The sequence below is a fragment of the Rutidosis leptorrhynchoides genome, chromosome 1 (assembly GCF_046630445.1).
Source record: "Rutidosis leptorrhynchoides isolate AG116_Rl617_1_P2 chromosome 1, CSIRO_AGI_Rlap_v1, whole genome shotgun sequence".
Lineage (NCBI taxonomy): Eukaryota > Viridiplantae > Streptophyta > Magnoliopsida > Asterales > Asteraceae > Rutidosis > Rutidosis leptorrhynchoides.
Genome location: NC_092333.1, coordinates 622464738 through 622481679, shown reverse-complemented (window position 1 = coordinate 622481679; position 16942 = coordinate 622464738). Strand labels below are relative to the sequence as shown.

General features: G+C 38.4%; 1 protein-coding gene across 1 annotated transcript; it reads right to left on the bottom strand.

The window, feature by feature from the left end:
- Positions 1-1996: 1996 nt before the first annotated feature.
- Positions 1997-5078, bottom strand: LOC139848563 (putative clathrin assembly protein At5g57200). The gene is made up of 13 exons (XM_071838292.1): positions 4989-5078; positions 4825-4894; positions 4585-4682; positions 4346-4484; positions 4131-4255; positions 3665-3757; positions 3454-3570; positions 3227-3373; positions 3082-3150; positions 2781-2987; positions 2648-2729; positions 2444-2559; positions 1997-2317 (listed from the first exon to the last, which is right to left on the bottom strand). Exons 1-13 carry the CDS (start codon positions 5076-5078, stop codon positions 1997-1999), a joined length of 1674 nt encoding a protein of 557 aa, XP_071694393.1.
- Positions 5079-16942: the final 11864 nt, after the last annotated feature.

Here is a 16942-nt window from a genome sequence, read left to right as displayed (position 1 = left end):
TGTTCCAACAAAACAATAAGACCACTAGATAGAGTAAGCTCATAGGTGCCAATAGCTTCGACAACAGCTCGAGCCCCATTCCCCACTCTTAAGTCTAGTGTGTTTTTCTTCAGTCTCTTACTTCTTCTCATTCCATGCATATTGTTAAGATGTGAGTACCACAACCAGTATCAAAAATCCAGGAATCACTAGAAAAAGTATATAACTGTATATGAAATATACCTGATTTGCTGGTCTGGCCAGCTTTGCCTTTTCTCAACTCAGATAGGTAGGAAGGACAGTTCCTCCTCCAGTGGCCAACTTTTCCACAGCGGATAGTTATAATAATAATCTTTTATTATTTTATGAACAAAATTTAACAAGATTAAATTTTCACTTATTTAATGAAACATGCACACGATTAATCTTTCCCAATGATCCAGTTACATCATAATAATTGTCATGAATATAAAACAAAAGAGGAGTTAACGATATACCTTTCTTGAAGAATTGATGAGACGGAGAGAAACTTACGATCAAAAGTATGACCGTCTCTTTGGATAGTCCACATTACACTTCAAACAACCGTCAATGGATGCTAGTCCAAACCCAAGTAATATTAATCAACCTTTGATTAATATTATGAAATCAAAATATGTAATATGTGTTTTTTTTAGTTCACTGAAAGAATAAAATGATATGAACTAATTTGGTGCAATATATAAAGATATTTTTTCAAAACACCCGTGAACCTTTTTGAAAAATCCGTGAATCCAAATTAGAACGAATATATATCATGTTAAGCTGGGGTATTTCAAGTTTCTCAAATACTTCAGGGGTATGTTATGTAACTTATAATTAATAATTTCTATCATATCGCTTTCATGTGAATAGTAAATTAATTAATTTCGATTCATTTACTATTCATATGAATAGTAAATGAATTAATTTCGATTTACTATTTTGTTACTTGAGTAATATATATACATCATATATATTTTTTATTTGACGTCTCGGTGTATATGTGTGTGACCCCGAAGGCTCAAATGAGGTTGGTCATATAGTTATATGTTGTACCTTGCACATTAATCCTACAATAATAAATAATAAATAAAATTTATTAAAATAAAACATCGTCGAGTTATATATATTTTTTTCGGGTGTTAAAAGAAGTGTGATATATATATGTTAAATTTTAATGACCATTCTTTGGTCACCAACTATCTAAGTTTGAAACAACCACTTTTTGATATTTATCTTTTTTAAATTAGTGACCAAGTTTTGGTCTCTATTTCTATATTTTAGTGATGACTATTTTTTAGGTCACTAATAATATTTAGTGACTAAAATTCTGTGACAACTTTTTTATTGGTAACTAAAATAATATTATTAGTGACTAAATTATAAGTGGTCACTAAAAAATGGTCACTAATGACCATTTTTTTGTAGTGTTGTCGCACTTGGTCCCAAGGATCCCGATTATCAAGTCAAAATCTATGAGCCACTTCTCAACAAAGATGTGTTAACCGACACTGCTGACAAGGGCAAACGCAAAAGCGCAGCTAGCCCAAGCGAACTAAAAAAGAAACCCGCCAAAGACAGTGAATCCGACGTTTCTAATCTTGCAAGCAAACCAGAAGTGTTTACAAGAATGCCGAGAAAAGTAAGCACATGAAACACACTTCTTATTTTCACAACATTTCCTTTTTCTCTCTCTTTTTTTTTTTTTTTTTTTATATTCACTTGCGCATTTCCTATTGTAGATCTAACTGAAGATGAGGAGTTGGACAAAGAGTTGGACAAAGAGTTGGAGCAAGACGCTCATTTTCCAATGAACTACATTGCGCGCAACTTAGAAGGCGCAGATCTTGACATTTGTTTTATACATAAACCCTAATGGAGCGTGTAACATAAAACTAACGGCATTTCAGATATAAACGAACAATTTACACTTTGCACTACCAAAAATCGAATAGAAATATAGTTACATTCTGAATAGACACTAATTGTATTGATTCTATATTAATCCTTGATTCCCCTGAGGATGATAACTGATACCAGCTCCTAATGCATTTGCTTTAAGATTCGACATCTGTCGTTGTAAATACTGGGTGGATGATGATTGCTGATGATTATAAGCTATCAACATATTTTGTTGTTGTTGATACAATTGTTGATACGGTTGTTGGTTCATCGTCACATATTGTTGCTGTAGTGGTTGTTGCTGCATTCTGACCATTAAATGATCTTGTTGCTTACAATACTCATTTTGTATTTGTTTCTTCATTATGTCATCTTCATACAAACTGTACAGTTGCAATATATCGAATCCACCAACCTAAAGGTTATATCACAAAAACATGTATCTTGTTAATGACCATCCATATATGAATGCATCTATGAAAAAAACGGATAAGGTTTTCCTTGATCACGCTTAATCAATGTAAAAATCAACACTAATTACCGGTTTGGTTTGTGATATAAGATTAGTATCATTATTAGTGTTACTTGATGGGGTAACAACTGCAACTTCCCATCCTGATAATTTGACGCTGTTATTTCGCTCCAGATTCATTTTACCTAACAAAAAATCAGTTGAAGAAACTGTTTAATTAACATCTTTTCAATTTATATAAAATTTGTCTAAGGTGTTACCGTATTATATTACCGTACTGAACAATTGGAAGAGGCGATTGTGATGCATTAATATCGGCTAGTTCAGCAGCCTTTTTACTTGTTTCGTTTACTTCCTACAAAATATTTGAAGACAATAACACATGATAATTTGTTCATATAAAAACAAAAAAGGCGATATAATTTGTTAAAGGTTTCTTACGCACTTGACAATCCTTATCGTCAATGACTATGAGAGGTAGAACTTCTTCTTTTTCTACTTCTACTATTTGTTGAGTCGTAGATTCGGTTTCTTGATCTTCTTGAATTACCTCTTTGTTTTCAACTTTTTTGATTTCTATTGATGATTGCACTTCTACGACATCTTGATGTTCCTTAAAGTTTCAAATCAAGACAAAATAATGAATACAATTTGTTATCGAGTTTTTGCATATGTTAACACAAACATAAATGATCAATCGATCTTACCAACATTGAACTATTTGAAGACACTGCTTGTACATATTCTTCCATTGTTGCAAGAAACGAAGGCGGAGGCTGAATATTTAAATAAGGACGTTAAATCAAAATCTTTAAACTGTTAAAACAAATTCAGCATGCAAAAAAATCAAACCTGATTCAGTGTTGGAAACTGTATGTTCATCGCAGGGCGCATATGTTTTCCAAGATTGTAGAAATCGGTAAGTTGTTCTGCTTGTTTTCCAGATTTCTTGTAGATGTTTAAAGCGTTAACAGCGTCATCTTTTGAAAGATTGAAGAACTGGTTTAATCTAATTATCATTAGCTTTTTTGTGCAAAATGTAACTCACTAAAACAAACAAAATACAACAGAATTGGTACCAGTTCAATGAGTTTAACTATCCCATCGCTAATCACAGCATAAATTTTGAAGCTTTCTTTTAGTACAAATGTGAAGGCATGTTGTATAAGACAATTTTGGTAAGCTGCTCCTTCAGGCTAAAGTAACAAAAACTTATTCATATCAATCTTTTAAAACTGAATATGATTTTTCATTTTGACAAGCGCTTTTGAAAATTTAATGAGCGGTTACCTGACAAGCGATGAGACAATGTAGAAGTTGTTGCATAACAGGCAGCTGATCGAGTAGCTCATCGATGTTCATAAGACGTGTTCTACTGTAGGCCTGTGACCCATAACAGAATGTTTAAAAGGTTTATACAAATAATTTAAAGATTATTAATAATTAGAATCAGATTATCAGGCGTAACAATATCCACCCAAGAAAATAATGATTGAATGGCCCTTATGTTTGAAGGGTAATGACCAAAAATCACGTTTGTCTATTTGTGAGTTTTATTATAGTACTTAGAAAATATGTATAGTAGCTAAAACCAACAATTTTAGAGGTCGGAAACAATCAAAACATAATCCAGTTAAACTAGTAAAAAATAATCCCGTTTCTGGGTAGACTGAACAGGTTAAACCTTATCCGTTTACCAAAACCAGCAATTTTGTTAAAGTAGTTATATTTTTCGTAAATGAAAATGAGGACAAACCTTGCCCATCCCTGGCGCTATTGTCAACCGCTCGGTCTCAATATCGAATCCTAAAGCTCTAAAACACTCCATTCTTTCTTCAAGATACGTAGCATAATTTCGAATCCACGAAGAGCAATCACAGGCTGTAAAGTTTTCATGAATTAATCAAGGTAAAATGTCAAAAACAAAACGATTACACAATAATCAAATATGACATCAAGCAAGTTTTTAACCGAGTAGACTCGATTCATCTCTAAATTCTGGAATCTGGAATATCTTCTTTCGACGAGCATAAATCAACAACTCTTCTCTAAAACTAGGATCACCCTCCCTTAAAATCCTATGTAACACCATTAATGTTTTCCCTGCAACCTGCGGTTTATAAAGTAGAACAAGACCGAAAAAATTATAACTGAGCTTAATTTTGGTAAACAATTTGTTTAAAATGATCGTAGAAGAAGATTTAACGTACGATCCAGTTTTTGGTTTTTGTTAATCTCTTGGAAAGTGTATGAATACAGTATCCTACATCTGCTCTTGGTGCAGAAAAAGATGTTGCAACAATGATCCCTAAAATTATGCAAAATAATTTATTTACGAAACTTAAAACATGATTAGAGCATTTGAGAGAAAAAAAATTGGTAACCAGAAAACTTTTTTTTTTATTTTTATTTTTTTTTTGAACGGCAAGATTGGTAACCAGAAAACTTACTTCTAACATGGAGGTCTTTAGGAGGGCATTCTTCATGATTTGTAGCTTTGACAATTGCGATATCAATATTCTTTAATTAAAAATTGAAAATTCTATTTTAGAAGATAATTTTTTTTTGGTTAAAATAATGATTTATTAAATTTATAAATAGGAGATAAAGAAACCTTAAAATCACTGCTAACTTTTGCAAGGCTAACGGTTGTGGAATCCTTGATAGCACCAAAGGCTCTTCTCCAGCTTTCAAATGTAGCCATTATGAAAACTACCCTAATTTTTTTTTTTTTTTGACTTAATTGATACAATAATTGATATTTAATATTATGAAAATCAAGTTTTTATTTGGATTAATTAATGTTGAAAAACCTTGAGGGTATTGGATATGATTTCTTATTGTTGTTGATCAATTCGTCTTTTATATGTATTTGTGGTTGGTGATGATAAATATCTGACTATCAACAACAATCTATGTTAATGTTAATGTTAATTAGTTTTGGTACGAGGAAAGAATGTTGTTAATATTAGATTCTGGTTAATTACCGGTAGTTTGTGATTTATCTCACGTTTAATCAAATGTGTGTACGGGTTTAATTGGTTTTGGGCATTTGTTTATTAATAAAGAGGAAGTTAGTCTTGCATAATGTTTATTTATCCACATGACTTTTTTTTTTTTTTTTTTTTTAATCACCAAAATGTCAAAAGGTAAGCATACCAAATCTCCAAATACAAACGCCAAAGCTAAATGAATTACAGTGAAACACCAACTAAAAAAAGAACAAAGCCACCTTCTAATTTTCTTTCCCCCAACTGCTTGAACTCCTTAGACGATCATGTCGTTCGGATTTAAACTCCAGTCTTCAAAGCTCCCATGAATTAAGTTTGATCTATTACCTATCCACAAATGAGATGACGCCTTGAGATTTGCCAAAACATCTTCATTGAGAATTGATCGCCTTGAATCCATTGGAGAATGGATGAGCTTGTTACGCCATTTCCATATCAACCACATGAGAGTTAATCTTAGAGCAAAGAAGACTTTAGATGCGTTAACGGATGAAAGCTGGAAACTTGCAGCACTACTCGCGTTTTGAAGACCATTTGGGATAGGATCATTGATATGCCACCAAGAAATTAAGCTCCTCCAAAGAGGGACAGTGTATTTGCAATTTATAAACAATTGTTCACTATCTTCTTGTTCACCATTGCAAAATGGACAAAGTGATGTAGCTAAATAAACTCCTCTGTTTGCCTGTTTGCCAAAAATTTCCGTGTGACAAGCCTATCGTACGATAATTTCCAAGCGAAAACATTGATTTTATTTGGAATACATGGAATCCATGGCACCACATTTAAAGGACCCGTGCCATTCAACGTTTCTTTATCAATCAATGAAGCGAGAATTTTTACCTTGAACGTTCCTTTTGAGCTCAGATTCCAGGTCCAGCTATCATCACTTGAAGACATAAGAGGGCAAAGAGCCAACATCTCCGAAATTTTGACTAATTCATCTTGAGTTCTACCCCTAACAAAGTTACGCCAACCCCAGGTTCCCGATATCCCGCCATCACTGCTATTGATTATACGGTTGGATACTGTTGCTTCTTTATTAGATTCTAGCGAAAAAACCCACATGACTCTATCTTTAAAGGTTGTCAAGATATTACCTAAAATCTTTTTTATCTTTACAAAATCAGAGCCGTAAAATACAATCAAGATTGTATGATCCTAGTTTAATAAACTATACAAGTTTATAACGAAAATAAGTATTATAGAAACTTAAGAAAAATAAAACAATCTTACTTATTATAATACTTTACGAATTTGGTAACGATCCAACTACAATTTTACAACTTTACAATCTTACCATTGATCCTATACCCAAAACGACGTTAGAGTTCCAGACAAGGTTTACATGTTTGGATTGTATGACCAAGAACACGATTTTGATAAACTTGATTTTACAAATGGGTTATTTTGAGGGGCAACGCTAACCCAGATTTGATCCGATACGAACCTTCTCAAAGAGCCACACTTCAACCAATATTCAGTTTATGTAAAGGGAGATGAGTTAAATTTCAACTCAAGGATTTCACGAGTTAAATTTAAACCTAAAGCTTATTTCATAAAAGGGCGATGAATATTTTTTTTTTTTTTTGAAAAGCAATTAAATTGAATTAAACACGAAAATTACATCGGAAGTGCGTATGTTTACAGCCAACCACGAAGAACTAAACAATAACAGCCATTATAACAATACTCGAAATTGCAAAGGTTGCAATAGAAAGACTAAGGATTATTAAACCAAGAGTGTCAATCCATCTTATGCTTTTTGTGCCTTCGCGAGATCCAATCGAAAGATAGAGCTTGAATTTCCATTAACAACGAGGGAACCGTCGAAGCCTTGTTCTTGAAAACTTTAAAATTCCTATTCTTCCAAATTAAGTAACAAGCTATCCAACAAACGGCTTGCCAAAAGTTACGTTTATTATCACAAGCTGAAGAACCGAATGTACCTAAGAACATGTCTTCATACCCGAAATTACTCGGACCATAACCCCACCAGTTAAGCACTTTGAGCCAAATATCTTTCGCAAAATTACACTTGAAAAGGATGTGATCAACCGTCTCGATACCATCATCACATACCGGACACCTCAAGCTATGTAGATCAATACCTCTTTTATCTAATTCCACCCGAACCGGAATCCGACCCCTCCTAGCTCGCCATATAAATATTTCAATCTTTTTTGGAACTAGGCGGTTACGTAGAGACTCCACATTGTTATTCTCCCTTCCTAAAATTACACCATCAATAACCTGCGACATTTTCTTTACTGTGAATCCGTTTTGTGTGTCTAAGTTCCAATCCCATTCGTCATCTTTCTCTCGATCCAAACAGCAGCTTTGCACCAGGCCTTGAAGATCGCTGAATTGGGCTGCAGATCGGCCCGTGAGTTCCCTAGACCAGGCCCAACTTCCACCCGTATTTTCTCCCGATCCTGAAAGTCTATCTCGGACTGAAGCGTTTTTGTTTCTTTCCAATCGGTACAATCTGTTATACTTGTATTTAAGACAAGTATACCCAACCCACAAGTCGTCCCAAAAAAGAGTATTCGCCCCATTCCCAATCTTGCGAGTGAACGAATTAGAGAAATTAATCCCTAAATCATCCACGGTTTTTCCTGCATCACAAATAGAAGACCATAGACTCGCGTTTGAATTACGGGCAAGCCTGTGATGCCCCGTACAAAACCATCATGTACGAATCATCAACAACAGGATCATTACAAGGTTAAGTACTATATGCTGTAATAAAAGAAGTTGCATTCACGATAAAAAGGTGACGTCATAACCGACATCAAATGTTTTACAATAAAGGTATACTTCAATGAGCGGAAGCAATAAATAAGTGTACGTGACCCCAAAGGTCGTTACATAACATAGTTTCAAAAGTAGTAAAGTTTGAATGCAAGGTAAAGTAGTTCATGCGATGACAACTCTAAGCAGCGGGTGTCTACAACACGACTAGTACACAGCAGAAGCTAACCTCAAGCACCTGAGAAAAACATGCTTAAAAACTTCAACACAAAGGTTGGTGAGCTATAGTTTAAGTATAACAGTATGTAAGGTAGGCCACGAGATTTCAGTGCTACAAAGAGCGTTTCAAAACAGTATGATAAAGTATATGTTAACCGTGGGCACTTGGTAACTAACTTAACGTTTATACCCCCTGAAAGTACACTTGGCAAGTGCGTATGATTTCGAAGTATTAATCACTCGTTAAATGCTAGCGCGACTAGCCCGAGTGGGGATGTCAAACCCTATGGATCCATATCTAAGATTCGCGTTCACGGTTCAAAAACCAATGATTAAACGTTACCGAGCTAAAGGGAATGTTTGTGCCGTTGTATAACCCACACATATATAAAGTTTAAGTACTCGTGCCTAGTATGTAAAACATAAAATTCGCATGTATTCTCAGTTCCCAAAATAAGTTAAAGTAAAAAGGGAATGCTATAACTCACAATGATAATGTAGTCGTAAAGTCGGTTCGGAAAAGGTGTGCAAGTAATCGGTCCGAAGGTCCTCAACCTAAGTCAAATAGTACTAAGTCAGTAAATCATCCGAATAGTTTTAAAAGTATGTAATTAAGGTCTTAAGGGTCATCATCATTCATCATTTAACAAAAGGCGTAAGTGAGTTTCGTTTATGAATGTATTTTAAAACAAAGGTTGACTTCAGTCAGTCACCACGGCCTCTACCCTCACTGAATTAAGGTGAGACCAGTGGGCATGGCTCCGTATATGAGTCCCTTAAGTGTGGTAAAAATTCTAGAAGCAAACTCGTCTTCGTTTGACCGTGGTGACGGTTTAAGTGCGAGTAGGTCTGAAATTTCTGCACAACGTTAAAAGGACCTAGTGACGATCGGAGGGCCATAAATCCTAAACCGTAACTCGGATTAAGACGAGTCTTATATGAAAAGTTATCTACACGAACTGAGATATCTGAAATTAAAGGTTACAGTAGCCCAGGTGTACTGGTCTGTTACATAAACCAGAAAAACAGAAACTGTAAACAGAAAACAGAAAAGTAAATGGACATAGTGACGCTCGGAGGGCCGTAGATTCTAAACCGTAACTCGGATTAAGACAAGTCTTATATGAAAAGTCATCTAATCGAAAAGTTCTATCTAAAAATCATGGTCTCAGTAGCCCAGGTCTACTGGTCTGTTACAGAAACAGCAGGTCAGTAGGGTTTGGACAGAACAGTAAGCAGAGAACAGGAAAGCAGAAAATAATGGGTTCCGGTGAGTTTGGTGCTTGATGTTCATCATGGTTCTCATCCTTGATGCCTATAGCTTCAAGTGTACAACTCATTGATGTGTTTACATCATTTTTACCATGGTTTGACCATCATAACCCAAGTGCAAGTCTAGGTAAAGTCATTAAGTTGAATCATAAGTACTAACACTTGAATCTTTACTTTAGTGAAACCATAAGTTACAAAACTTTGATTATCAACTAGTAAAGTGTAATTAAAGTGCAAGAATGAAAGTGAAAAACTAAATAAACAAGCAACAAGTTCATGAGTTTCATACTTTTAAAGATTCAAGCCTAGGTCTTGATCTTTAGAAAGTAAACTTTAAGTTTACTAACATGAATGCATGTATGATTTTTAGAACTTATGAACTTTAAATCTTTAAAACACTAATTGTAGAACCATAAACTAGAAAGTTTAGATTCTTTGTTCTTGGTTCTTTACAATAAAAGATGAAAGTAACCAAGATTAGATGAAGATACAAGTTAGAAAACTTTATCCTTAACATCAATAAACAACTAGTAAGTAAACATTAAACAAGAACAAGTAATGAAACTAGTAATATGATGATGAATGTTGTGGTTCTTAAGAGAGAAAGAGAAGAGAAAATAGTTCATGTTACTTACAAAGTAGAGAGAAAAATGAGAGAAAGAGAAGTAGCAAAGTGAAGTGTGTGTAAATGTGAGAGAATACTAGTAAATAAGTAGCAACAAAATTTGAAAATGGAACCCCCCCCCCCATTCCCCTAAAGTGGACGGCCAAAATGGTCTAAGGGAAGGGTCAAAATGCATTTTTCCATGTATGGGGAGAAGGTGTTTGTGTGGAATGGGAAAAGGGGAATATATGGGGGAAAGATGACTAGCATGCTTGTAAGTAACTTGTCTTCCACCTAGTTAATTATCCCAAGTGTCTTAAACTAACTATTTTATGTTTGAAAGTATTACTTACAAGTGTGATGGGCTAAATTAAGTCCATTTAATATGTAGGGTGGGCTTATAAGCCTTATTCATGAGTCCATTAGCTTTGTCAAGCCCAAGTTCAAGTATTTAACAAATAAATTCAATTAAAGCCCAAGTAACTAACTAATCACCATAGTTAGTCAAAATGATTACTAAAACTAATCATGAATGTAAATAATATGTGAAAATATTATTCGTGTAAGTTCCGGGTATCACAAAGACGTTTCGGGCATTAAAGAATCAAATACGGGCAATCATGGCAATAAGTAAATGTAATAACATACATTCGTTTAAATCACACGTATTAATAATAATAATTACTAATAAATAAACGTTGGAAAATCCAGGGTCGTTACATCACCCACCTGTTAAAGAAAATTTCATCCCGAAATTTTAAGCTGAGATAGATGGAGGAGTCGGGAAAAGGTGAGGATACTTCCGCATCATTTGATCCTCTCGCTCCCAAGTAAACTCAGGTCCTCGTTTGGCATTCCATCGTACTCAGACGATCGGAATCTTGTTGCGCTTCAAAGTTTTGATCTCACGATCCATAATTTCAACAGGTTCCTCCACAAAGTGGAGTTTGTCGTCAATCGTAAGTTCCTCAAGTGGTATGATAAGTTCGGGTGCAGTAAGACACTTCTTCAAGTTTGACACATGGAAGGTAGGATGAACTGAACTCAATTGTGCTGGTAGATCCAAACGGTAAGCAACGGGTCCAACACATTCCAAGATTTCAAAAGGGCCAATGTATCGTGGGTTTAACTTTCCACGTTTTCCAAAATGGATCACACCTTTCCAAGGTGCAACCTTGAACATTACACGATCACCAATGTTGAATTCAAAGTCTCTACGTTTAAGATCGGCATAACTCTTTTGGCAATCACGGGCGGTCTTAAGTCTAGCTTGAATCTGAGCAATCTTCTCCGTGGTTTCGTGGACTACCTCGGGTCCGGTGATTTGCTTTTCGCCTACTTCAGCCCAACAAATAGGAGATCGGCACTTACGGCCATACAACGCTTCAAAAGGTGCAGCATTAATGCTCGAGTGGTAACTGTTGTTGTACGAGAATTCGACTAGTGGCAAATGCCTTTCCCAGGCCTTTCCAAAATCAATGACACATGCACGCAACATGTCTTCCAACGTCTGAATCGTTCGTTCACTTTTCCCGTCAGTCTGAGGATGATAAGCAGTACTCATGTCAAGACGAGTTCCCATGGCTTCTTGCAAAGAACGCCAAAATCTAGAGGCAAAACGGGGATCACGATCGGAGATGATCGATAAGGGTACACCATGACGAGATACAACCTCCTTGATGTATAGTTGAGCAAGTCTCTCCATCGTATTCGTTTCCTTCATCGCTAGAAAGTGTGCAGATTTAGTAAGGCGGTCAACAATAACCCAAATAGTATCGTATCCGCCCACCGTCTTTGGCAGCTTGGTGATGAAGTCCATTGTTATCCTTTCCCACTTCCATTGTGGGATTTTCGGTTGTTGGAGTAAACCAGAAGGTCTCTGATGCTCGGCTTTAACCTTCGAGCAAGTCAAACACTTACCAACATAAGTCGCAACGTCCTTCTTAAGATTCGGCCACCAATACTATTCCTTAAGGTCGTGGTACATTTTGCCCGCTCCAGGATGAATCGAATATCTCGATTTGTGTGCTTCATCAAGTATAAGGTTCCGTAGATCTCCATAACGAGGTACCCAAATTCTTCCGGCATAACATCAGAGTCCAGTATCTCTAACCTCGAATCGAGAGATAAGTATGTTCAAATGTTCATGAGATATATTCTCCTCCTTGAGAGCCTCATCTTGGGCTACTCGGATCTGATTGTTGAGGTTCGAATGGATGGTGATGTTCAGAGCCCGAACGCGAAGAGGTACCGTCCTCTCCTTTCGACTCAAAGCATCAGCTACAACATTGGCCTTGCCAGGGTGATAACGAAGTTCACAATCGTAGTCGTTAAGCGTCTCGATCCATCAACGCTGTCTCATATTCAGTTGCTTCTGATCGAAGATGTGTTAAAGACTCTTGTGATCGGTGAAGATAGTAATTTTAGTTCCATACAAATAGTGTCTCCATAATTTGAGCACGAAGACAACGGCTCCAAGTTCGAGATCATGAGTTGTGTAGTTCCGCTCATGAATCTTCAATTGTCGGGATGCATAGGCAATAACCTTTGATCTTTGCATCAATACGCAACCAAATCCATTCTTCGATGCATCGCAATAAACAACAAAGTCGTCACTTCCCTCAGGAAGCGATAGGATAGGTGCGGTGGTTAACTTCTTCTTCAAGGTTTGAAATGCTGATTCGTGTGCGGGTTCCCAAATGAACTTCTTGCCCTTGTGAGTCAGTGCGGTCAAAGGACGCGCAATCAGAGAGAAACCTTCGATAAACCTTTGGTAATAACCGGCGAGACCTAGGAATTGGCGAATATGAGTCGGAGTGGTGGGGGTTTCCCACTTGCTGATAGCTTCAATCTTCGCGGGATCAACTTTGATACCCTGGTCTCTCACAACATGGCCCAGAAACTGTACTTCCTTCAACTAAAATCCGCACTTGGAGAATTTTGCGTAAAATTGCTCTTGTCTTAAGAGTTCAAGCACTAATCGGAGGTGTTGCTCGTGTTCCTCTTCGCTTTTGGAGTAGATGAGGATATCATCTATGAAGACGATAACAAACTTGTCCAAGTATGGCTTGTAGACACGATTCATGAGGTCCATAAATACGGCAGGTGCATTGGTCAATCCGAACGACATTACGAGAAATTCATAATGACCATAGCGTGTCCTAAATGCAGTCTTCATCACGTCACTCTCTTTCACCCTCAACTGGTGATAACCGGATCGCAAATCGATCTTAGAGTAAACGCTCGATCCTTACAGCTGATCAAAAAGATCGTCAATTCTTGGTAGTGGATACCGATTCTTGATTGTCAATTTGTTGAGTTCACGGTAGTCGATGCACATACGGAAGGATCCATCCTTCTTCTTCACAAACAAAACAGGTGCGCCCCACGGCGAAGAACTTGGTTGAATAAACCCTCGATCTAGGAGTTCTTGTAGTTGGCTTTGTAACTCTTGCATCTCGGAAGGTGCAAGTCGGTATGGTGCGCGAGCTACAGGTGCAGCTCCTGGCACTAAATCGATCTGAAATTCCACTGCCCTCGGTGGTGGTAATCCTGGTAACTCCTCTGGAAAGACATCAGGAAACTCGTTCACAATCCGTACGTCGTTCACACTCTTCACCTCAGTTTCTACCGTTTTCACATGTGCTAGGACAGCAAAACGTCCCTTCTTCATAATCTTTTGTGCCTTCACGCAACTAATGAGGTTCAGCTTCGACGTACATATCTCCCCATAGATAACCAGCGGCTCGCCATATCCTTGTGGTATACGAAGAGCTTTATCTCCACAAATAATATCGGCCCTTACTTTGGTCAACCAATCCATACCGACGATCACGTCAAAACTTTCTAGTTTGATAGGTATCAAGTCAATTTCAAAATTCGCACCAGCTATATTAATAATAGCCCCTCGGCCAATTTGGTCAACCTTTTCAAGTTTACCGTTGGCTACCTCGACAAGCATACTTTCTTTTAAAGGGACTAACGACCAATTTATCTTATCACAAAAGTGTCTACATACATAACTTCTATCGGCACCAGTATCAAATAGGACAGAAGCTAAAAGATTGTTGATAGTGAATATACCTGTCACCAAGTCGGGGTTCTCGCGTGCGTCCCTTGCATTAACATTAAAAGCTCTACCTCGCGGTGGTCCACCGTCTTTTCGCTTGTCGAGACACTCATTCCTGAAGTGACCCGTCTTTCTGCATCCGTAGTACTTCTTCGGCCCGGTGGGGTTCGCCCTTGCATTCAAAGTTGTGACCTTGCAATCCTTGCCTATATGTCCAGACCGTTTGCACTTCTCACAAACCACATTACAATACCCAGTGTGGTGTTTGTAACACCTCTTACATTGCGGTAGGGTACCTTTGTAGTTCGGGTTGGAGCTTGTGCCGGGGTTGGGATTTCCACCGTTGTTGTGTCTCTTAACGGGGGTCTGATCATAGGTTCTCCCCCTGTTGTTGTGGTGGTTGTTATTATCCCACTTTCGCTTTTCGCTACTACCAGCTTCAAACTTAGCCTTCTCTGGCTCATCAATAAGAATCTGATTCATGAGGGTATGCGCCATGCGCATTGCTTCGGGAACATTCAGTGGTTTGGACGATGTGACGTTTCCTTTGATGGACTTAGGGAGTCCCCAGAAATATCTCTCCATACGCTTGAATTCCGGGGTGACCATTGTCGGACACATAAGAGCTAGTTCCAAAAATCTCCTGTTGTAACCATCAAGGTCGTTCCCAACGGCCTTTAACCGCATGAATTTCATTTCCATCTTTTGTATTTCGGTTCTCGGACAATACTCATCAATCATTGCCGCTTTGAATTCCTCCCATGGCGTAGCATACGCCTCATCAATGCCTTTCGCTTGAGCTAACGTGTTCCACCACGTTAGCGCGCTATCAGATAGCGTGCACGAAGCAAACTTGGTCTTGTTGTCCTCCGAACAGTTGCTCACTCGAAATACCGATTCAAGTTTTTCGAACCATCTGGTGAGACCAACCGGTCCCTCGGTTCCACTGAAGTTATGTGGTTTGCAGCTCTGGAATTCCTTGTAAGTACACCCATTTCGAACGGGTGGGATAACCGGTGGTGGTGGCGGTGGAGCTTGGAGATTTCTTTCAGCTAGGGCTGCATTGACCCGTTCGTTGATCATGTCCTCAATCTGAGCGGCGGTAGGTGTGGATCTTCCGTTGGCCATGGTATTCTAAACAAACATTTTGACTCAAGTCAAAATCTAGTATGCAAATAGTAATAATACAGTATATAGTAATCGACATGGAATCAAAACATCTCATGTTATTAAATAACGCATCTAGGTACAAATACCAAAGAATCATCGTACAGTAATGTAAATAGAACATCGTGCAAGAATTAAATAACGCAAAGTTCCATTCATTAATAATAATAAGTTTCATACATCTGAATAAGTCCGTACAATACATGAGTAATACAATAAACTACAACTAGATTACATATCGAAATCTAAATACAAAAGTCCTACGGTGAAGGCGGGTGAACTGCTCCTCGAGCCAACTGCTCCTCGAGCTCAGTGACTCGAGCTCGGAGAGTCTCAATCTCCCTCATCAGTTCCTCGTTAGAGGGAGCTGGTGGGGCAGGCGGTGCAGGTGGGGCGGGTGGTGCGGGTGGTGCTGATGTAGATGGTCCGGCTCCGGATGTAGACGGTACGTCCCTAGATGTAAGTGGTCCGTATCTAAATCTAGGTGGTACGGTTCCAGGAATAGTCAATACGTAATGGGGAACCTTACGTATCTGTGGGTCGGCAGGGTATGGCACAACTCGTTTACGAGCAGTAACCCTACGACAATGGCCAAATGTGTCAGTAAAAGCGCGACCTCCATTCACCCCTGGAATGACGGTGCCGTCGAAACGGTACCGCTTCTTCGGCGGGGTGGAGGGTGCCTGAATAGGTCTATCAGCAGGATCCTCATCATCGCTGGAGTCGTCTGATGATGATGAATCGGCGAATGATGAGTCATCCGAATCGTGTGGTGGTGATACTGGTGGCTGAGCTGGTAATTCGAAGCGTCCGAAGGCGGCCAACATCTGTCTGTGTCTGCCTGGCGGAATCACGACTAAACGTCCGTCGGGAGTGCGTCAGCAAGGCGTGCACATGTGGTTACGAAACGGCCCTTCCCCGAACTCCGCGGGGATCTCAATACCACCAATGCGGGGCTGTGACCTCGAGGGTCCGGGAGCAGACACTGGAGCGAGTGCACTAGTACCAGCTCCGGAAGTAGAAGCGGCGGGATCACTAGTGGGTGTCGGGGCCGGTGTATCGGCAGTAGCAGCAGCAGGTGTAGCAGTAGGTAGGGCGACGGGGTCTGAGTCTGTACTGCCCGAAACGCTAGCAGGTGGTACATCCGACATCTGAACAAGGAAAAATAAATTTTCCATGTCAGTAAGTCATAAAGCAAGCACGTATTAGGCCAACCGTTTAAATCATGTATAACAGTAACTAGTATGGCAATAACAGCAATTCATATGAAAGTAGCATGCAATCAAAAGCAAGTAGCATCATGCAGTAGTGATATCATGTAGTAGCATACGGCATATAGCAGAAAAAGTAAGAAGCAGCATGCAGTAAGTTCAGCGGAAACAAGTAAACTAGCAAGTTGTAGATTAGTCCTATTAGTGAATCCTACTCGGGTCGGTCTTAGACTCACTAATGCATCCTAATTCCCTACAACC

What these genes read in the sequence shown, in the direction of transcription:
- LOC139848563 (XM_071838292.1), bottom strand. Translation starts at nt 5,078, where the DNA reads ATGGCTACATTTGAAAGCTGGAGAAGAGCCTTTGGTGCTATCAAGGAT. An exon ending in TAGTTAAACTCATTGAACTG is followed by an intron (nt 3,374 to 3,453) that starts GTACCAATTCTG and finishes AGATTAAACCAG; the next exon opens with TTCTTCAATCTTTCAAAAGA. An exon ending in CTTCAAATAGTTCAATGTTG is followed by an intron (nt 2,988 to 3,081) that starts GTAAGATCGATT and finishes TGAAACTTTAAG; the next exon opens with GAACATCAAGATGTCGTAGA.